Source organism: Littorina saxatilis, linkage group LG2 (assembly GCF_037325665.1).
Source record: "Littorina saxatilis isolate snail1 linkage group LG2, US_GU_Lsax_2.0, whole genome shotgun sequence".
Classification (NCBI taxonomy): Eukaryota; Metazoa; Mollusca; class Gastropoda; order Littorinimorpha; family Littorinidae; genus Littorina; species Littorina saxatilis.
In genome coordinates this window covers 29,133,372-29,157,483 of record NC_090246.1, presented here as the reverse complement: position 1 = coordinate 29,157,483, position 24,112 = coordinate 29,133,372, and the positions used below count along the sequence as shown (strand labels likewise).

Here is a 24,112-nt window from a genome sequence, read left to right as displayed (position 1 = left end):
TATCAGTCTTTCCGAGTAGTTGAACTACAGCCAGTATAGGTCTGTTGTGGTACAAGGATCTTCAATAGGACAACACAACAACTTGCGAAATGTCGCTTGTACGCGCGGCGCGTTCCCTTCTTGCCACATGTATATATATATTGCGAAATCGTCCGGTCGCAGGATGTTACGGATCTTTTTATTCTGCTTCGCGTAGGGATATCTGTACGAATTTGCATGTTTATTCTCACACCCTCTTTTTCATGACGTGAGTGTTTTCACGGAGCTCTGTGTGTGTGTGTGTGTGGCAGTTTTACTCTCGTGGTTGCAAAAAGGTCAACAAGCTATAACACTTTTACTTTGATACGATTGTCGCTTCACTTTTTGAAGTCGGTAAGGTTGTTTGAATTTTTACGATGTTTCTTTTTGTCTCTTTTCTTTTATTTCCTTTCGTTAAATTTAGTTTTTCTTTGCTTGCTGCTTAACTCAGAAGAGCTACCTTTTTACGCAGATCCTTGAATGATTTTTTGGGAGAATTAAATTGTACGTGTTATAAAAATGTGTTAAATTGTACGTGTTACGTGAATATAATATGATTACCAGACTGTCTTTCCCTTTGCCTTATATTGTTCATGTAATTTTGTTTAGTAATTCACAGCCCATTCAAAATGTGCAATCTTCATGGATCTGAACCCGTAATGATACAAATAAACGTTTCTGAATACAAATGATATTAGGTAGTATTTATATTTGGTTAATTTGATAAGTTCTGTTAGTTGTAATTGAGTAACAGAAACGCTACAGTGACTAATGATAATACCGTGCAAAATGGCCAGTTATTAAAAAACAAAAGTGTAATGAGATCTACATCTATATTTGTAACTAAAACGTTAAATAGTTGTAATTTTGTCAGTAAGTGGTACGTGTTATGCTTGCAACGACTGCCTTCAAAAACCGGGAGGATGAGTATTTTATGCCTGAAATGTGTTATTCCTAAGGTAAATTGGCTAAAGAATTGTTTTCTCTTCATTGGATAGCTAGGTACCTTACGTTCGATTTGTTTTTAAACGCGCTCTAAATCCAAGGCCAGTTCGTTCTTTCTTCGTTGTGTGTGTGTGTGTGTGTGTGTGTGTGTGTGTGTGTGTGTGTGTGTGTGTGTGTGTGTGTGTGTGTGTGTGTGTGTGTGTGTGTGTGTGGTGTGTGTGTGTGTGTGTGTGTGTGTATGGGTGCGTGTGTGTGTGTGTGCGAGTGTGTCGGTGTTTGTGTGTGTGTGTGAGTGTTTGTTAGTGCGTGCGTGCGTGCGTATGTGTGTGTGTGCGGGGGGGGGGGTTATGTGTGTGTGTGTGTGTATGTGTGTGTGTGTGTGTGCAGTGTGTGTGCGTGTCTGTCTGTCATTTGTTTGGTAAAAGAAAAGTTTGTATTGTTGGTTTGTTTACGGAAGAAAGGTAAGGTCGGATATTGATGTTTGAGTAACGAAGACATACTCAGAGACAGGCTGGGATACTGGCCGAAAAACAGACACAATGACAGACTGTCTTTTTTGTGTGCATTTGATTTTGTGTGTGTGTGTGTGTGTGTGTGTGTGTGTGTGTGTGTGTGTGTGTGTGTGTGTGCGTGTGTGTGTGTGCATTTGATTCCGCACTTTCTTACCATCCTGACGAAGGCAGTTTATCTGCCGAAATATTGATCACAATAAGTACCTAACCTGGTTACTGGCGTGTCTTCTTTTTATTAAAAATGATTCAAATGACAAATGACAGAGTATAAATAAGGGAAGAAAAGAAGGGGGCATGCGTGAAAGGAAGGAACAATATAAAGCATCTGTGAAGGTGTTGTGTTGACAGATTTGACTTATTAGAAAGAAAGAAAGCCTCAACTGAGAACAAAAGCAAGAAAGAACGAAAGAAAGAAAGAACAAGTCGCGTAAGGCGAAAATACAACATTTAGTCAAGTAGCTGTCGAACTCACAGAATGAAACTGAACGCAATGCAACGCAGCAAGACCGTATACTCGTAGCATCGTCAGTCCACCGCTCACGGCAAAGGCAGTGAAATTGACAAGAAGAGCGGGGTAGTAGTTGCGCTGAGAAGGATAGCACGCTTTTCTGAACCTCTCTTCGTTTTAACTTTCTGAGCGTGTTTTTAATCCAAACATATCATATCTATATGTTTTTGGAATCAGGAACCGAAAGGAAATAAGATGAAAGTAATTTTAAATTGATTTGGACACTTTAATTTTGATAATAATTTTTTTTATTTTTAATTTTCAGAGCTTGTTTTTAATCCAAATATAACATATTTATATGTTTTTGGAATCAGCAAATGATGGAAAATAAGATGAACGTAAATTTGGATCGTTTTATAAACTTTTTATTTTTTTTACAATTTTCAGATTTTTAATGACCAAAGTCATTAATTAATTTTTAAGCCACCAAGCTGAAATGCAATACCGAAGTCTGGGCTTCGTCGAAGACTACTTGATCAAAATTTCAACCAATTTGGTTGAAAAATGAGAGCGTGACAGTGCCGCCTCAACTTTCACGAAAAGCCGGATATGACGTCATCAAAGACATTTATCAAAAAAAGGAAAAAAACGTTCGGGGATATCATACCCAGGAACTCTCATGTCAAATTTCATAAAGATCGGTCCAGTAGTTTGGTCTGAATCGCTCTACACGCACGCACGCACGCACACACGCACACACACACGCACACACATACACCACGACCCTCGTTTCGATTCCCCCTCGATGTTAAAACATTTAGTCAAAACTTGACTAAATGTAAAAAGTAAAGAAAACAAGTCGCGTAAGGCGAAAATACAATATTTAGTCAAGTAGCTGTCGAACTGACAGAATGAAACGCAATGCCATTTTACTCGTAGCATCGTCAGGCCACCGCTCATGGCAAAGGCAGTGAAATTGACAAGAAGAGCGGGGTAGTAGTTGCGCTAAGAAGGATAGCACGCTTTTCTGTACCTCTCTTTGTTTTAACTTTCTGAGCGTGTTTTTAATCCAAACATATCATATCTATATGTTTTTGGAATCAGGAACCGACAAGGAATAAGATGAAAGTGTTTTTAAATTGATTTGGACAATTTAATTTTGATAATAATTTTTATATATTTAATTTTCAGAGCTTGTTTTTAATCCGAATATAACATATTTATATGTTTTTGGAATCAGCAAATGATGGAGAATAAGATCAACGTAAATTTGGATCGTTTTATAAATTTTTATTTTTTTTTTACAATTTTCAGATTTTTAATGACCAAAGTCATTAATTAATTTTTAAGCCACCAAGCTGAAATGCAATACCGAACCCCGGGCTTCGTCGAAGATTACTTGACCAAAATTTCAATCAATTTGGTTGAAAAATGAGGGCGTGACAGTGCCGCCTCAACTTTCACGAAAAGCCGGATATGACGTCATCAAAGACATTTATCAAAAAAATGAAAAAAACGTTCGGGGATTTCATACCCAGGAACTCTCATGTCAAATTTCATAAAGATCGGTCCAGTAGTTTAGTCTGAATCGCTCTACACACACACACAGACAGACAGACAGACAGACAGACACACGCACATACACCACGACCCTCGTTTCGATTCCCCCTCGATGTTAAAATATTTAGTCAAAACTTGACTAAATATAAAAAGAAAGAAAACAGTACAGGCAGGCAGACAGACAACAATTTGAAAAGGATTAACAGAGAAACGAAAAGCAGCTTTTAGTTTTAAAACTATATCAATGTTGACATTGTACACTACATTGGGGTGTGCACGTTAAAGATCCCACGATTGACAAAAGGGTCTTTCCTGGCAAAATTGTACAGGCATAGATAAAAATGTCCACCAAAATACCCGTGTGACTTGGAATAATAGGCCGTGAAAAGTAGGATATGCGCCGAAATGGCTGCGATCTGCTGGCCGATGTGAAAGCGTGATGTATTGTGTAAAAAAATTCCATCTCACACGGCATAAATAAATCCCTGCGCCTTGAATATGTGCGCGATATAAATTGCATAAAAAAAATAAAATAAAAATAAAATCCTTGCGCTTAGAACTGTACCCACGGAATACGCGCGATATAAGCCTCATATTGATTGATCATATTGATTGATATCGTATGTTTTTTCAACACTGAATATATCACAAAGAATGTTTTGACAGCTGACATACCGAAGAAATCGATCAGTCCTTTTTGTAGAAGTCTGCTTTCGCATTCTTCTAGTTTCGGTTAGAAAATTAATGTCTTGCTCGTTTACTTGAGCATTGCAAATACACAAGAAAGTTTTGGCGCTTGTTGATTTTCTTCGCATTAACAAATACATTTCAAGAGCATCTAATAAAGCTTTGCGCTGCGGTTTAATATGTGTGCTTGTTATTGGCTAATACGGTGAGCCCACGCCGTTTAGTTTGCAGACCGTGCACATGTGAGCTTTGTGTAATCGCGTTTTCATCATAACATACCACCGTGCTAAACCGCTTTGGGGGAAATGGTTTAAAAAAAATAAAAAATAAACGGAATGCATCAGGGTTGAAAAGATTGAAGGGTGGAGTTAAGGACACAAATTAGATGACAAAAATAAAGCAAACAAGAAAAAAAAACTGTAACCAGGAAGGGAGTTGAACTCGAGTCAGCTGACCTTCAAGCTGGAGCACAAACCACTAGGCTACGACAGCAACTGACAGACAGGGCTACAAAAGTGAAGGCATTTCAGGGTTACTCCGTCCATAGACATAGGTCCCTGCTCCGTCGTATGTGGCGTTTCTCGCGCATGAAGGTTCTGTTACCAACTCTACGGCTAAGAAAGGTTGCATTTGAAGTTAAATGTCCACTAAACTTATATCAAAGGGGACACCATTTCTGAACAACACAACGGTTTACGCTCGCCTCTCGCAGTCGTTCAGGTGAAACCAAATCGGCTTGCCTGATAGACAGCAGATATTTGAACACTTCAAGTCCACGTCACACTGCAAACACTGAGCTACAGTTTAGTAACGTGATATGTTTTCAATTGTTCGTTCACTTATATATTGCTTTCAGATTTAACACACCAAGATGAATGAAACAGTGGCACGGTTTTCGTTGCGAAAATGTGCAATGGCAGTGCTACGCGATCGAAGTGTGTATTATGTACACGCGGTGTTCCTCCGGAAAAGACCGAAGCGACATGTGACGTCAGTCGTTCAGTGGGGCGTTTGGGAATCGCAAATTTACATCTGTTATCTCTCACAATTAATTTTCTCACGGTGGCACCACAGCTACGCCCCCCCTCCCAATCCCTCACCCCCCCCCTTCCTGCACACAGCAACATACACTCTTAGTTTAAATTAACTTTTTTTCTAGAAACTACACATTAAACGTTTCAACTCTTAATTTCCATAACAATGATAATAATAATGGAACATTTATATAGCGCTTCTCCACAGCTCGAAGCGCTTTACAAGTTCAATCAAAACACAACACGAAATATACAATAAATACAATTTGTCTCAAGTAAAAAGGAAAATACTCATCAAAGAGCACACATACATACATGCATGCATAATAATACTAAAAATCAAATTGTCAGTTAACCACCACAAATTTGTCCACTGTTTTTATTTATTTATAATGTGGAATAGGAGCACCAGTTGACTCGGAAAAATACCCCCCCAAATCAACAAGAACCTATATGTGTTTACGAAGCATACGGCTTTTGTTAGTATTCTCCGTATTGAAATTTCTGGCAAACAATTTATGACTTTACCCTTCAGGCGCTCATAAGTTGCGTTCAAGGAAATTTGAAATAGATTTAATCTTTTTTATTATTCTATTAAGGCTATTGTGCCCCGACATACAACTCTCTATGAACGCAGTACCACTTTCTATGCTCAATTTTCTTTTTGTTAACCATGAACTGACGTCATAAAGAGTCTTAGCCTACTTAAGTATTACGTGATACTACAATTACCGTCTTAAAACTTGTATTTATAGCTGTCTCATGGACCCACTAAATTACACGGTTCCGCAGTTAAAATACTACATGTGCTATCGGTTCCTGTCCCTCTGTTCCTTTTCCTTCTGTTTTTTTTATAATTCTGCTTGGCGTTTTAAGTGCATGCGTGCACGCCACTGCTGCAAAAGCAGTTCCAACCGTTGGTCCCATAAAGTGTAAAGGCATACAGGATCATTGCTCATTTAGGTTCACCCTTCCACAACAATAGTTACTCCCTGTAAGAGAAAACCGAACATTTTGCTTTGTGCGTGATTCAGACAGGTCAGAGTTACAGTTGTGTTCAAAGCTGTTAGTTGGTACTGGAGCCGTGTTCTGACCATTTTTCAAGACTGTGGAAGTGCTGAATTATCTTAAAAAAACGGAAGAATTCGGCTACCTTGTGAACCATTGACCAAGGAAGACAACGACTGTGATCAATTGTTTTTGCAAAGATGTGAATCACATGATCAAGGAAGAGAAGCACTCATCGTAGTTCGCTTTTTACCCGAGAAAAAGACACCTCTATTGGGAAATATAACATGAACATGTTTGCCCTGTGATGGAAAGAAACACATCAAATGTCCTCGTTTTGGGGCTTGAATTAACTGTACTTGTCTCCATGTTTTAGTGTTTATATGCTCTCATTCAGAATAGGGACAACTCTGTCAATGCAACAGCTCGATGTTCTGACTGAGGCATGTCTCAATAAAGATATAGAGTTGAGCACATGGAGAGATCTCAAATGGTGCCATTTAACCTGTGTTGCTGAATTTGCACAGCAATCTACCCTCCTATTTTCAAACTCAGCAGATTCTGTCTTCGTTCTGAACGCAATTTCTCTCATTCTGCTCATTTATTCTTTGAACAAAAACCGGAGGCTGGAAGGACTATGCAGCATCTTGGAATTGTGCTGTTTACTGTGGTTGTACTGGGCAATGCAAGTACATTCAGCTATTTTCTCACGGAATAGTTTTTACGATCCTGCATAAGAGCGTTGAAGAATTCTACGACCATTAAATTCAGCCATACTTTGTCGTTAGTGCATGCGCATAAACAAAGAGGATCTTCCGTCCCGTACGCCAAAACTGTCTTCCACAAATACTTCATAAAAAAGAAATAACTCCTTCGTTCTGGCTGCTCCTGTCCCGTGCGTTGAGGCCGTCTTGTCAGTTGATACACTGCATAGAAGAAGAACTCACTCCTGCGTTCTGTGCCTGACTGGTCCTGTCTCTTGCACTGAGACCATCTTGCACACATACTTCATTGAAGAAGAATTCACTCCTGCGTTCTGTGACTGCTCAGTTCTGTCCCGTGCGCTGACTGACCGTATTCTGCATAATTATACTGCATAGAATGAGAAGAACTCAATTCTGCGTTCCATACTTGACTTTTTCCGTATCGTACGCCAAAGCCGTATTGCACTCATTCCTTATACTGTAGAAGAACTAACTTCTGCGTTCTGTCACTGCTTCTGTCCCGTGCGCTACGACCGTCTTCTGCATTTACTGCATCAAAGAAGAACTCAATCCTGCATTCTATACCTGCCTTCTTCTGTATCCTACGCCGAAACCGTCTTGCACACATTCTTCATAGAAGAACTAACTCCTGCGTTTTAGCACCGCCACTCCCACATTGTCCAGTTGCAAATCGCTAAGATGGGTGTCCGTCACGATCTAAGGAAGAAGTTGGTACGACTGTTTCAGGGGAGAGGTAAAGCAGACATCAACGAGGAGGAGTGCAGAGGAGGAGGCAGCATGGGGGTCTTCCAACAGTTGTACCTCCTGCTCAAGAAGAACGTGCTCCTAAGAAGACGCCATCCGGTAAGTGTCTGTTATGTACCATCTTGTGGATCTTGAGAAGCGTTGTCAAAGACAAAGTATTTCCCGTGTAAACAACTCATCTCACCATCTCAGATCTGGCCTGGCGGGATAAGACCACCCCTTCACTTGGACACATATTAAAAATCAACATATCGCTGTTTTTTGTGCAGTGTTCAAATGTCTTGATTGATTGAGTCCTCAAAAGGCTGTAAAAATGCCTGGTCAGATCTGAAATGGTGAGCAGGATTGTTTCACGGAAAGTGCTGTTCCTTTAAAAGATCGTTCCCTTCCCGTGTTTTTTATCGTGTAAATCATATTTGTAGATGTACATATCCCCATGTTTTCGCATGCATGGATAAAGAACATCCTTCCACCTGCATGGATGCGTGCCAACAGTCTACAGCCAGGCTGCTTTCTGTTGGGAATGGGACTGTTTTGGGGGGTTGAACTATGTTCGCAGGTTGACGGAAGCGTCAGCTATAAAAGAAATAATCAAACTTTAAAAAAAAAAGGAATGATAAAAAAATAAATTCAAAGTAAAAAATTAATATGGAAAATTTGTCGATACAATTCGCAAAAATTCCACTCTGTGAAGAAAACAGGCAAATGTAGAAGCATGTTTACATCCTGTGTAAGGTCCTGGACGGATCCAGGGGGGTGGGGGGGTTCCGGGGTTACCGGACCACCCCCCCTAGCCTAAAAAAAAATTAAAACATGAACAGATAAAGAAATACATTTAAAAATAAAGAAAAAATGATGGCTCAGAGTGCACCATTTACCTTTTTACATTTAGTCAATCGAGACGAGGGTCGTGGTGTATGTGACATATGTGTGTCTGTGTGTGTGTGTCTGTCTGTCTGTCTGTCTGTCTGTCTGTGTGTCTGTGTAGAGCGATTCAGACTAAACTACTGGACTGATCTTTATGAAATTTCACATGAGAGTTCCTGGGAATGATATCCCCGGACGTTTTTTCCTTCATTTTTTCGATAAATGTCTTTGATGACGTCATATCCGGCTTTTCGTAAAAGTTGAGGCGGCACTGTCACACCCTCATTTTTCAATCAAATTGATTGACATTTTGGCAAAGCAATCTTCGACGAAGGCCGGACTTCGGTATTGCATTTCAGCTTGGTGGCTTAGAAAATAATTAATGAATTTGGTCATTAAAATCGGAAACTTGTCATTACAATTTTTTCTAAACGATCAAAAAACAATTTCATCTTATTCTTCATCATTTTCTGATTCCAAAAACATATACATATGTTATATTTAGATTACAAACAAGCTCTGAAAATTAAAAATATGAAAATTATGATTAAAATTAATTGTCCGAAATCGATTTAGAAACAATTTCATCTTATAACTCAGTAAGCTAAAAAGAATAGAGATACAGAAAAGCGTGTTATCCTACTCAGCGCGACCATTACCGCACTATTCTGGCTTGTCGATTTCACTGCCTTTGCCACGAGCGGTGGACTGACGAAACTACGAGTATGCGGTCTTGGTGAAAAAATGCAGTGCGTTCAGTTTCATTCTGTGAGTTCGACAGCTTGACTAAATGTTGTTATTTCGCCTTACGCGACTTGTTTTTAATTAAAAATGTCCCATCCGACCATAAAAGCAATTTGGAACACCCCCCCCCCCTTAAAAGTTATGTGATCCGCCCCTGTCCTGTGTAAGGTCCTCGACGGATCTACGATGGTTTATTGTCTGCCACGTAAAAGAAAGTATCTTTAACTGGTTTGGTTTGTTCAGTACTTTGTTACTTTCCTTTTCCTTTTTACATTTAGTCAAGTTTTGAGGGGGAATCGAGACGAGGGTCGTGGTGTATGTGTGTGTGTTTATGTGTGTGTGTGTTTGTGTGTGTGTGTGTGTGTGTGTCTGTGTCTGTGTCTGTGTCTGTGTCTGTGTGTCTGTGTGTCTGTGTGTCTGTGTCTGTGTTTCTGTGTTTCTGTGTAGCGATTCAGACCAAACTACTGGACCGATCTTTATGACATTTTACATGAGAGTTCATGGGAATGATATCCCCGGCTGTTTTTTTTCTTTTATTCGATAAATACTTTTGATGACGTCATATCCGACTTTTTGTAAAAGTTGAGGCGGCACTGTCACACCCTCATTTTTCAATCAAATTGATTCTTATTCTTCTTCTTCGTCGTTCACTAATCAAATTGATTAAAATTTTGGCACAGCAATCTTCGACGAAGGCCGGACTTTGGTATTGCATTTCAGCTTGGTGGCTTAAAAATTAATTAATGACTTTGGTCATTAAAAATCTGAAAATTGTAATAATTTTGTTTTTATATAAAACGATCCAAATTTACGTTCATCTTATTCTACATCATTTCCTGATTCCAAAAACATATAAATATGTTATATTTGGATTACAAACAAGCTCTGAAAATTAAAAATATAAAAATTATGATCAAAATTAAATTTCCGAAATCGATTTAAAAACAATTTCATTTTATTTCTTGTCGGTTCTTGATTCCAAAAACATATAGATATATGTTTGGATTAAAAACACGCTCAGAAAGTTAAAACGAAGAGAGGTACAGAAAAGCGTGCTATGCAGCACAGCGAAACCACTACCGCGCTGAACAGGCTCGTCAGTTTCACTCCGTTATGCACAAGCGGCGGACTACGGTCATTGTGAAAAAATGCAGTGCGTTCAGTTTCATTCTGTGAGTTCCACAGCTTGACTAAATGTAGTAATTTTGCCTTACGCGATTTGTTGGTTGGTTGGTTCGTTGGTTTTAGATGTGTTTTGTTATGTTTTAGAGCATTTTCCTTTGAAAATGATTGTGGAATATAGACTTCACACCGGCGTGTTCAACAAAACTTGGTCGTGGCTGCCACTCTCTTGTCATGTTAGTTTGACGGTCTGTCCGTGTGTGTGTATGTGTTTGTGTTTGTGTGTGTGTGTGTGTGTGTGTGTGTGTGTGTGTGTGTGTGTGTGTGGGTGTGTGGGTGTGTGTGTGCGAGTGCTTTTTATATTTAGTCAAGTTTTGACTAAATATTTTAACGTAGAGGGGGGAATCGAGACGAGGGTCGTGGTGTATGTGTGTGTGTGTGTGTGTGTGTGTGTGTGTGTGTGTGTGTGTGTGTGTGTGTCTGTGTGTGTGTGTAGAGCGATTCAGACTAAACTACTGGACCGATCTTTATGAAATTTGACATGAGAGTTCCTGGGTATGAAATCCCCATACGTTTTTTTCATTTTTTTGATAAATGTCTTTGATGACGTCATATCCGGCTTTTCGTGAAAGTTGAGGCGGCACTGTCACGCCCTCATTTTTCAACCAAATTGGTTGAAATTTTGGTCAAGTAATCTTCGACGAAGCCCGGGGTTCGGTATTGCATTTCAGCTTGGTGTCTTAAAAATTAATTAATGACTTTGGTCATTAAAAATCTGAAAATTGTAAAAAAAAATAAAAATTTATAAAACGATCCAAATTTACGTTTATCTTATTCTCCATCATTTGCTGATTCCAAAAACATATAAATATGTTATATTCGGATTAAAAACAAGCTCTGAAAATTAAATATATAAAAATTATTATCAAAATTAAATTGTCCAAATCAATTTAAAAACACTTTCATCTTATTCCTTGTCGGTTCCTGATTCCAAAAACATATAGATATGATATGTTTGGATTACAAACACGCTCAGAAAGTTAAAACAAAGAGAGGTACAGAAAAGCGTGCTATCCTTCTTAGCGCAACTACTACCCCGCTCTTCTTGTCAATTTCACTGCCTTTGCCATGAGCGGTGGACTGACGATGCTACGAGTATACGGTCTTGCTGAAAAATGGCAGCTACTTGACTAAATATTGTATTTTCGCCTTACGCGACTTGTTTTCTTCGTTTATTTACATCTAGGAGAAAAATCAAGAAAATCAAATAAAAATAAGACGGAACATCAATCGTTCAAATTTCCTTTATGAATCCCGACTGGCGTTGACAACGTAAGCGATCTTGCCTGCAATTGCGGTGTTCAATCTGTCACGACAAACACAGCTTATCATATCATATGTCTTGATTTAGCCAGACTCATATGTATGACCTCAAACAAACCGGTATTAAACCATATCACTTCTTTATCGAATAGATGTTCCGATAAAGGTGGGCTTGTCATACGCTTCTTTAACAGTCATTGTTATATTTACCTGCTGATTATATGAACCATACCCTTGATATGCATGATAAAACGTAAAATATTTGCCCGAATAAAACGTTTTGAAGAAGAAACAAGTCGCGTAAGGCGAAAATACAATATTTAGTCAAGTAGCTGTCGAACTCACAGAATGAAACTGAACGCAATGCCATTTTTCAGCAAGACCGTATACTCGTAGCATCGTCAGTCCACCGCTCATGGCAAAGGCAGTGACATTGACAAGAAGAGCGGGGTAGTAGTTGCGCTAAGAAGGATAGCACGCTTTTCTGTACCTCTCTTTGTTTTAACTTTCTGAGCGTGTTTTTAATCCAAACATATCATATCTATATGTTTTTGGAATCAGGAACCGACAAGGAATAAGATGAAAGTGTTTTTAAATTGATTTCGACAATTTAATTTTGATAATAATTTTTATATATTTAATTTTCAGAGCTTGTTTTTAATCCGAATATAACATATTTATATGTTTTTGGAATCAGAAAATGATGGAGAATAAGATAAACGTAAATTTGGATCGTTTTATAAATTTTTAATATTTTTTACAATTTTCAGATTTTTAAGGACCAAAGTCATTAATCAATTTTTAAGCCACCAAGCTGAAATGCAATACCGAAGTCCGGGCTTCGTCGAAGATTACTTGACCAAAATTTCAACCAATTTGGTTGAAAAATGAGGGCGTGACAGTGCCGCCTCAACTTTCACGAAAAGCCGGATATGACGTCATCAAAGACATTTATCAAAAAAATGAAAAAAACGTTCGGGGATTTCATACCCAGGAACTCTCATGTCAAATTTCATAAAGATCGGTCCAGTAGTTTAGTCTGAATCGCTCTACACACACACACACACACACAGACACACACACACACGCACGCACATACACCACGACCCTCGTTTCGATTCCCCCTCGATGTTAAAATATTTAGTCAAAACTTGACTAAATATAAAAATGATACGTATATATAACGGCCCCTTCTCCGACTTTAAAAAAAGAACACTAATGCTTGGAATTCTCGTTTTTGTTCGTTATTCTTTACGTTGGCTGGGTTAATTAATCGTTGAGTCTGGACAAAGGCTGAGTGTGCATGAGGAGACGTGCACAGACCCTCTTGTTGCATATTTTGACATTCAATCAATCAATCAATCAATCAATGAGTCTTATATCGCGCATATTCCGTGGGTACAGTTCTAGGCGCTCTGCAGTGATGCCGTGTGAGATGAAATTTTATACGGCCAGTAGATTGCAGCCATTTCGGCGCATATTTACCTTTCACCTTATACTTATTACTTGGACTGGAAGAAGAGTTGTGATCCTTATTTTTCAAGCTTTATATGTAACCACAATCAGAGAAGCTGAGATAAAAGGTAGCGTCTTTCTTATGTACGCGTTCATATGCAACGATTCAAATCTACCAAGGCTTTTACATGTGGCGAGAGCATCCTTCCACTGGGACACATACCAAAATTAAACAGTCGAATTGCTTTCTGTGCCGAGTTGCATTTCTGCATTTTTTCTTAGATTGTTGAGGGGCTGAATCTATTTTGTAATTTTCAAAACACATTTCAGAGCGCGTTGGTTTCGTAAGCTTAGGCTAAGGGCGTTGTACTATTCAACGCTCAGAGCGCGCGTCATTATTGTAGACGTGACTGTTACAAACCTTGTGGTTGTTATTTTAGAAAGCAATTTTACGCAGGCCATATTCGTTGTTGTAATTTTGAACACTTTAAATCATGCATCAGTATATTGTTATAGCTGTAGATACATTACATTAAACATTTGCCCGCATGTGAACCAGACAAATCTTGTGATTCTTATGTTTTTTGACTTTTTCTCTACGCAGACCGTATTGATTTTGTAACATCAGTCAAAAGCATGGAAACTAAACACCACTTGGAGCTTGCATTAGTAGGTCGCAATGTTTGTAAGCACGGATTCCTGACATTTATTCCAACACTTGATACGTTAAACACACTCGTGATCCTTTGTCTGTCTTTTCTTTTTCTTTTAAAACAATTTCATTTCAATATTTTCTACACAGGCTGCACTAGACAAAAGGCGGTGCAACTCAAATCGCCTAGGTTAGTTTAACACACTCATCCAAACAAAGGGCACGCACCTAGTGACTTCATGTTGAACACAGTGTATGATCAAAACATATTGTTGTTTTGTATCATTGCGTCTGATTCAAATGTTGAGAAAAAACACCCCAATCAAAATATTAAAGCGAAACTACAGTGATCGGAAAGACTGATTATGATGAGTTATAATCAAAACTATTGCCGATTGCAAACCCAGATTGCATACACAGGTTTTTGTTTATCTCCCTTTCCCCCACACGTGTATTTCGGGGAGGGGGGGGGGGGGTGTTGGGATGTGGAGAAGGACCTGTAATGATATATACTTTTTTTCCTGTTTAAATCTATGCATTGTTTTATTTTTTCTTGAACACCTGAAGTTCCTTCAGACAGGAGTGGAGGTGTGAAGTGATTGTGGACATAAAGGCTCGAGAAAAGGAACACACTTTCATTACTATAATACCGAGCCCCCAAAACACTCACGAACATCTTAGTTGTCTATAATACGGTTGTAAGAACAACTTGAGCTCTACAGTCTAGACAAGTATACTACAAGAAATGCCCTTCGGTGGATAACTGCGTACATGTGCATGTTTTCGGTCACACATGTCAAGGTCGGTCGTTTGGAAGGCCTTAATCAGCTTTGTCCAAATACAGGTATCACATTCTTCAGATCTGACCCGTTTCAGTACAGCTGAACTATGACCAGCCCTCGTTTCAAAGCTTAATAAGTGAAGGGTTGAACCCAGTGATGGTAAACATTGGCCAATAGTTTGTGCGACAGTCCCACATTCATGTTGAAACAAGCCCGCTGGTCAAACACTTCCCTGCCCAAGAGTACACCCTTTTCAACTCTTGGGTAACTACTATATTGGGGTGGGTGGGGTGGGGATGGGAGTGGGGGGTGGTGGTGGTCCTAAGGCATTGCGCCCCAGGTGCTGTTGAAATTCAGCATTTAAAAGGAGTAGTTTTGGGGTTTTTTCTTTGTGAAAAAGTACAATTGCCGGGTAAGGGGGGGGGGGGGGGGGGGGGGTGGGGTGGAGTGGGTGGGGAGCGGAACCAAGGAACCCCTGGTCAGAAAAAGCAGTGAAATAAAATACTGAAAGAGGACAAGTAAATTAAAGAAAACAGATTGTCTGTACATGATTGTTTTCGTCTTCGGTGAAAAAGAGCTCATTTGACAAAAGATTCGCTCTTTTTTCAATCGGTCTCTCTCCATTCTTGTGTGTATGTTGAGATTCCATCAGTACAACGTTCTTTATGCTCACACTATAACAAAGCTCAGTGTGTTCCCTAGCCAAACAGTGTAAGGTCTTTGTGTTACCGTGAGTAAATATAGTGTCGCATGTTTTCGGTCGTAACGGTCACTTTACAGGATAAGATCTAAGAACATCAAGGTCGTAGGTAACTTTGAAGCCATGCATTATATCGTGACTTGAGTAGGTGATTGGGTGGGCGGGGATGGGGTGCATGCATCAAGTTGTTAGTGTGTTATTTTGTGTGTGTCACGTGCTGAAAGGAATGTATTTTGTACTGATTTATTCAGATTGCTGAAAAAAAGAGAACTAATTTTTCATATATATATACTAAGTGTAAATATATTTATCTCAGACTAAGTCTCTTGTTCCTGTTTCATTTACACTTGTTTTCCAACACAATATGTTGAAACATATTTTTTTGTTACCCTGTCGAGTGACATGCGCTTTTGCATTAGATTTTAATTTATTTCTGTATTGATTTCTTTTTATATATTCTTTTTTGGGGGTTTTACTACAAAAGGCGTTGCACACACAGTACAAACATAGTTGACGACCGCTATTTTAAAAGCAGACACATATGACCGAGTCAGAATTTAGCTTCCAGTGTCACGAGGAAGCTTCACCAACCAGCAATTATTTTACATTTGATATGTTGATATATATATATAATTATATTATTATCCCATGTCAGCCAATTAGACGCTGTGGTAAGGGGAACCATGTCCCCGGTGCTCTTGATCAAAAAAAAGTTTTTGGTTTGTTTTTGTTGTTGTGTTTTTGTTTTGTATATATTTCGAGTTGTTAATATATCTTCCTTCCCGCGTGAATGATCACTTACACTGCTGCAGATTTGTCCAGGCTTTAAAGGCACAGTACGCCTCCCGTAAACCATCCCAGATACTGTCAGGCTTTTACACACAGTACAAACAACCTTTTATTTACACACTCACCGCTTTTGAACATCCTAGGTGCCCTACGTAAAGAGCGAGCAATTTTCAAAGAATTAATTTTGCGGATTGTCTGATAACAAAATCGGACGGTGCGTTTTGGCGCTAGACCTAACTTTTAAAATCTAAATAATAAATTGACAGCTTGTTACACAAACATTCTTAAATCATGAAAGAATTCTTTTTTCATCAAGACAAGATCAGTACAATTCGAAGTTTTGAAAGTTTGAAAAAAGAAAAGCCCGGAAGCAGGGTCACGCAAGGTCGTGGTTCTCGTAGCAGACGACGGTAATGCCTATCGCCAATTCCTCTCAGTGAACAGTCAAAAGCCATCGCTAGAGTTCGTGTGAATTGCAGCGGTCAGTTGCGTTTAGATTCAGAGGTACATAATAACGTGCTGTTGCAGATAAGCTTACAGCGAGTCGCATTGGAAATCACAAACTGACGACTACATTGTGAAAAAAAAGGAAACTGGATCACACGGGTTCACGATGGCTCAGGGGTAAGATAAACCACGCAAAAATAAATTCTTTGAACATTGCTCGCTCTTTACGGAGGGCACCTAAGATGCTCTCAAGCGGTGACTGAGTGTTTAAATGAAAGGGTGTTTGTACTGTGTGTAAAAGCCTGACAGTATCTGTGATGGTTTACGGGAGGCTTACTGTGCCTTTAACGTAGAGTTAGAGAGCATTCTTCCACTTGGCCACTTGTCAAAGATCAACAGCCTGGGCTGGCTGCTTTCTGCGCTAAGTGCATTTTTATTTGCTGAATTGATTTTACATGTTAACATGTATAGGTGTCAGCTGCGATTTAAAAAAACCAAACGCATATAAATCAGCAAGGCTGTACATTTTAGCTGCGTAGTATACAAGTTCAACTTCATCAGTCCCTTGACGGAGACAGTTGTCGAGGTGGATGGGGTGGGGAATAAGGAGGGGGGGGGGGGGGGGGGCTTGAGCGCAGACGAGACAAGAACCTTTTACCAGGCTGTACTGTTTTTAGGTGCGGTCGACAGGAGGTAAGGAAAGCTCATCAGTCTACGTCTTGTTGAAATCTTGTGGTTGAGTAATTGTGGGGGGGGGGGGAGTTCCAATGATTGTTGACAAGATGAACTACATGAGAAGGGAAATTACCTTTCAGTGTTAGACAAGACTAGCGTATATTCAAGGTCTGCTTTGTATGTACATGTATTGATGAATATGGTTCAGTTTTTTGTTGAAACTGTGGCTAATCAATCACTGCCTGTCAACCGTTTGAACTGGCTGGGCCAGTTACCATCAAGGTTCAGAGTTAGAACAGTGTGTACAGAACAAAATCTTTAACATTCCTAAATGTATTGCTTGAAAAGTACCAAACCTCAAATGAACCCGCTTATATTTTCCGGTCGGACCTTTTTTAACGCAGTGGTTGTGTGTTCTTGTGACTACTAAGCTAACACTGATTTAGTGATTTGTATCTACACTATTCAGGGAAAGGGTGTGTTGAATAAAGTAAAATGAAAAATGCATGAGTCAGTGTGTTTGTTTAGGTCTGAAAAGCAAACTTGAAACATGTTGCCTATACCGTCAGCCTTTACTACTGAAAGAAGCACGTACTTCTGTTCTGTATAGTCGTCGTGTTTGCTTGGAACGGTGAAATTTGAATGGCCCGTTTAACTGCAACGAAAACAAGAATGCAATTGAACGAACACTCCTTACCAATCCCCATCCCCTTCCCTTCCCCCAGGTACCAAAACATCCCCTTCCCAGATGTCACCCATCCTCAAACGCTATATCAATATTTCGATTTTTTAAAATTCAAACACACTTTTGTTTTTAAAGGCCTAGATATTCTCCCATCTTGCAAGGCCTTCAGCAGTAACATGCAGACTGTTCTTTCTGTCTCCCAGCTTCGGTTATATTTTTGGACAGTTAACTCAAAAGGTGCTATGATGTATATGTCAGACGCCAAGTTTTGACTGTAAGGGATGGTTGAAAACGACGTTAAACACCAAATAAAGAAAGAAAGAAAGTACTGTAAGGGAAGCACAAGTGGAGTCAGACGACACTCATTGTACGGCCTGACACTTCGCTAAGTGCTAGCCTACGCCTTGAGTGCAAACACACGTTAATAGATTTAAGTCATGCGTTAAACTCCGCATTTTGCCCTCAATTTTGAAGGCCGCAAGACACATCAATAATCCTTTACAGTAAAACCTGTCTCTAACGGACACCCTTGGGGAATGGTAATAGTGTCCCTATTAGACAGGTGTCCCTTCTTCACAGGTGGAGGGGCCGGGGCAATATTTTACAAAGAGCACGTAAAATGAACAAGACACTTTTTGTCAGTCCTGTAGTATGTATTTATTGGATTGAACATGAGACTCACTGAAAATGTGAGTAAACAAATGATACATGTAGCAAACAACAACAACAACATCCCCCCCCCACCTACTCCGTTCCCTACACACACTGTGCATTCAAACTTACGCAAGTCGGACGTCACAAAGCTAAAAATAGCTGACTCTTCATCAGTCATTCAACGGGAAATTTCGCAGTGTGTCTCGACCAAATTGGGTCAGCTCTTGTTTCATTCAGTTTTTCTAGTCTCAGCATAAATGCATGGAACAGAAATTTAGCTGTGTTAACTATTGTTTCCTTCGAACGATTGCTTACAAAGAGAGAGAGAGATCGAGAGAGAGATTAGTAGGAGGGGGGAAGGGGGGAGTGGTAAATGATAAATGGTTGCCATACCACTCCTATACCACGCTGTTCGGGTCTTCATATTGCGTTTTCCGACGTTTCAGAGTTTTTTGGTCGATTCGCGCACCTGACTCCCACTCCTTCATCACGTCTTCTTTTTCCGATTTGATCCTCGCGATCTGTGTTTTACCACATCCCATCTCCTTTGCCACATCTCGGCATGATTGGCCGCTATCTAGTTTTTTCAAGGCAGCGACACGCTGCTCTAAAGTCAACGCTTTTCTTTTTCCTGCTGGAGATTCCATTTTCAAACACAGTAGTCTACTGTTGCTTTTGGTTGTGACTGTATCCGCAATGCGGAAAAGCGAAAGTGAGCGAAGCGAAAGTGAGTGAGCGAAAGTGGATCTCCATCTAAACAAGCCACTGATTGGTCAGAAAAGGGACAGGACAACCAATCAACAACCATTTGTGCTACGGCTACGGCTGCCGAGCACTGACTGCATAACAGTCGAGTTTTCGAAGTTGCGTTTTTATGTACGTTGTGTCCGTTTGTGACAGTGTTTACACTTCCTACGGTCCGAAAAATCGTGTCCGCGTCCGTAAGTGGCAGGTGTCCGCCCGTTAAAGGTTAGTTATTGTTGAAATCGTGTTCGTGCCATGATAAACTGTCCGTATGTAGCAGGTGGCCGTTACAACAAGGGTCCGCTAGACTCAGGTTTTACTGTACTTACATATATGCTTTGAAGTGTGACAACCCTCCCCCCCCTCCAACCGCCTTCCTCGGCGATTTGTACACTTAGAAATTAAAAGTGCATGAGGTTATTACCCCACCGAAATTAAGACGCACATCCAGTTTCTTGTTTAGATACTCATCACAAGCTTTTTCCTTACATTTCAGAACTTTTCGAAGGTCGCATTACACAACCATGCACTGTACATCGTTATATTTCCTCTTAACGCTCTTTGCTCACATTTACATTTGTCCTTTGCATATAGGGATTCGTCAGTTTCACCCCTAAGGTGATGGGGGACTTTAGCTCACACAATATAAGTGGCATCCTCTAAGCTTTCACTGAGTCTTGCACGATTTGTCAGATGTGTGTATTGTTTGTCCACTGGCAAGGCTGTCTAACCATATATCTTTGATTCTTTCTTTTTACAATTTCGTGAAGACGATGTTCCCCGAATATTTTGAGATTCACAGTAACAAAAAATTTTAAACGAGTATAAACATTAAAAAAAAGTGTGTCAGAAAAAAAGGACAGACGAATGCAATTTTTAGTGCAAATGGACTGAATGAGGCCAAACGGCCGTTCGTCTAAAACGTCTGAGACAGTAGACTTACGAAACAAGTTAACTTTTATGATTCACTTAACAGATACATGTATAAAAAGCGTCAGTCGAGCCTTGAGGCAGCAGTAGACATGTGTACATATTATTATAGCGAAGACAACACTCGAAATCCTAACTGAATTGCCGAAGTTTGCCACAATTATGCACTTTTTCAACGCGTCTCTGCTTTTTCTGCTTTGACACCGTGCACAAATAACTAAAATAACGCAGGTGACCTGTCCTCACACCGTAGATGTCCATATATAAATAAAAGTTTCTGAACCCCTTTAATAAGAGTTTATGTCACTACAGTACCCAATATTGACGGACTGTGTGATGATATCTTCTGCTATGGTCTGTTGAGACAGTGATATCAAAATCGAGACCGGAGGTCGAGATTTTGATATCACTGTCGAAACAGACCAATAGCAGAAGATATCATCACACAGTCAGTCAATGTTAGATATATTGCTAATTCTCTGGACATTTTGTATTTACTGTAAAGAAATTACAAAAGTATTTGTCTCAGTTTTGGCTGTTCCATATCCCTCCCTCTGATTATTATTTCTTTTTGTTCACTCTTTTCTTGTACTTTTCAGTATTTAAAAATGTCTTTTCTTTCAAAAGGTCTTTAGTCACTTGCTCAACTAAATTCTGGGATCATTACATTTTCATATATATTTGTTTGTTTTTAAATTTAGGTGTTTTTGATTTTGAAGTGGGGAAGCAATAAAGAGGTCGTCGATATCAAAACTGATATCGACGGAAATGTCGTCAATATCACTTTTACAATGAGCTCAGTTTTGCCCAATTGACCAATGGAAATCCACGTAACATATGAAATAGCAATATACCAGTATGTAACGTAGTGTACAGAAATAAATGATTCTGTATGAAGACAATTTAAAAGTTGAAGCTTCTTGCGTTCTTCCTAAGGTTCGGTACTCTCAGCGGGTATGTTGGTGAAAATTAAGAACTCACTTTCGTAATACCTTTCTGGAAGAAGAAAGCACATTTCTAAGGAGAAAACCTAACAACACTCTGTATGGTCCCTCCCACGCTCGAAATGGAGCTTCTTGCATTCTCCCTAAGGTTCGGTACTCTCAGCGGGTATGTTGGTGAAATTGGAGAGCTCATTTTCGTAATACCTTTCTGTTGGTCACCTAAATGGGTTGGTCGAGACAAGCATTGTCCTCTCTGAGATATTTCCGTTTCCCTTTGTTTTAATTGCGCAAGAAATAAGCAACACTCCCCCCCCCCCCCCAACACATACAAACCCGACAGAGTTATTTCCAAAATTCGTCTATTGGGAAAGAAAGTCGAGTTAAACGCTGCTCTTTCAATTGTACAGAGAATGGAGAGACCTATCCTTAAACCCCCGTCTCGCTCTGTTTAGCCTCACTGGCGTTTTTGTGAATCCTTGTGTAGACCTGTAAAAGCAAGAGGTGGGGTTACAACCTGGGGTCCAGGGGTAGACCCCTTGTGGGGTACAGGGGCAAGGCCCCGTTAGGGGGTTTAGGGGGCGAAGTCCCCCTCAAGCTGAGGAGTCTTAGCTATTTTATGAACAATTTATGGCATATTCTTGATTTTAAACATGATCAACTGGTGTCAGCAGCCACTCATTATTTCTTTTGAAGTTAGTATTAAATCTTCTTTTTTTGGACAGCCGGGGGGGGGGGGGGGTGTGTGTTCCGGAACCCCTGTAACCCCACCCCCCCCTAATCCGCCCCTGATGTTGTATCAAGCTCTAAGGCTGTGGCTATGGCCTTAGAATCTTTATTGTGAGCATTGGTAGGAGTGTTGGATCGTATCAACGGCAGTCCTACAAACAGTGTTTTATCTTGGTTAACTTGCTACGTCAAATTGCAAAATGGTGAAGTGACGCGAAAGTGAAACATTCTTGGAATCCTCCTGGTAATTGCATTTTCTGTACATAGTGTGACGTAGAAGCATGTGCTCGCATTGCATGAATAGGTGCAATTGAAAGATAAACAAGATTAAAACAAAATTAGAATAGAGAGGAGGGGAGTGAGGGCCAGACAGAAAGAAAAACAAGTCGCGTAAGGCGAAAATACAACATTTAGTCAAGTAGCTGTCGAACTCACAGAATGAAACTGAACGCAATGCAACGCAGCAAGACCGTATACTCGTAGCATCGTCAGTCCACCGCGCACGGCAAAGGCAGTGAAATTGGCAAGAAGAGCGGGGTAGTAGTTGCGCTGGGAAGGATAGCACACTTTTCTGTACCTCTCTTCGTTTTAACTTTCTGAGCGTGTTTTTAATCCAAACATATCATATCTATATGTTTTTGGAATCAGGAACCGACAAGGAATAAGATGAAAGTGTTTTTAAATTGATTTGGAAAATTTAATTTTGATAATAATTTTGATATATTTAATTTTCAGAGCTTGTTTTTAATCCGAATATAACATATTTATATGTTTTTGGAATCAGCAAATGATGGAAAATAAGATGAACGTAAATTTGGATCGTTTTATAAAAAACATATTTTTTTTACAATTTTCAGATTTTTAATGACCAAAGTCATTAATTAATTTTTAAGCCACCACGCTGAAATGCAATACCGAAGTCCGGGCTTCGTCGAACATTACCCGACCAAAAGTTCAACCAATTCGGTTGAAAAATGAGGGCGTGACAGTGTCGCCTCAACTTTCACGAAAAGCCGGATATGACGTCATCAAAGACATTTATCAAAAAAATGAAAAAACACCGTCTGAGGATATCATACCCAGGAACTCTCATGTCAAATTTCATAAAGATCGGTCCAGTAGTTTGGTCTGAATCGCTCTACACGCACGCACACACACACACACACACACACATACACCACGACCCTCGTCTCGATTCCCCCCTCGATGTTAAAACATTTAGTCATAACTTGACTAAATGTAAAAACAAGTCGCTTAAAGGTACTGAACGTGTCAAATTCAGGTGCACGGATCCCCTGGGGCTTTTAGTCATACCTCAGGCAGCTATCCGTTAGAAGAACTACCAAGTTTCATTGACTTGCACCCAAAGAGTCAAGAACTGCGATTTTTTTACGAATTAATTTCGGACTCTGTCCCGGCTGGTCTTGACCTATTTTTGGATCTAAATTTAGATCAGGTAGATCACCACATCATGCACAAAAAGACACGTCACTAGCAAACTATGTCAGACATCATCATGAGTTTGTGTAAAACAAAATGGAGGCCGGAATCACTCATTTGAATCGAACTCAGACCAAACACCACGTAATAACTAGGTTAATTTATGCACTCGCGTGAACAAGAAACTGTCGAGCTTCACAGATGTCGTCGTTGGGTAGTTTTGGGTTTGTTTTACTACCATAGGAGGATTTTTGAACTGTAAATGCACTCAGCTGCAACAAAAACGCAAAACGAAGGCTGTGAGCTGCACTGTGCCTTTAAAATGGGCGCAGAATGAAGAAAAACAAGTCGCGTAAGGCGAAAATACAACATTTAGTCAAGTAGCTGTCGAACTCACAGAATGAAACTGAACGCAATGCAACGCAGCAAGACCGTATACTCGTAGCATCGTCAGTCCACCGCTCACGGCATAGGCAGTGAAATTGACAAGAAGAGCGGGGTAGTAGTTGCGCTGGGAAGGATAGCACGCTTTTCTGTACCTCTCTTCGTTTTAACTTTCTGAGCGTGTTTTTAATCCAAACATATCATATCTATATGTTTTTGGAATCAGGAACCGACAAGGAATAAGATGAAAGTGTTTTTAAATTGATTTGGAAAATTTAATTTTGATAATAATTTTTATATATTTAATTTTCAGAGCTTGTTTTTAATCCGAATATAACATATTTATATGTTTTTGGAATCAGCAAATG

The 24,112-nt window shown here is 39.7% G+C and overlaps 1 protein-coding gene across 6 annotated transcripts in view; it reads left to right on the top strand.

The window, feature by feature from the left end:
* The first annotated feature begins 238 nt into the window (after positions 1–238).
* Positions 239–24,112, top strand: part of LOC138958697 (uncharacterized) — a 189,207-nt gene continuing 165,333 nt past the window's right edge. For 4 of the 6 annotated variants that reach the window (XM_070329921.1, XM_070329924.1, XM_070329920.1 and 1 more), the window contains exons 1-2: positions 245–372; positions 7,664–7,780. In XM_070329921.1, coding sequence (XP_070186022.1) covers positions 7,715–7,780 — 66 coding nt within the window. In that variant the 5' untranslated portion in view covers positions 245–372; positions 7,664–7,714. Of the gene's footprint in view, positions 373–7,663; positions 7,781–24,112 lie in introns of all 6 variants that reach the window. The other 2 variants (XM_070329926.1, XM_070329923.1) reach the window with 2 other exon arrangements.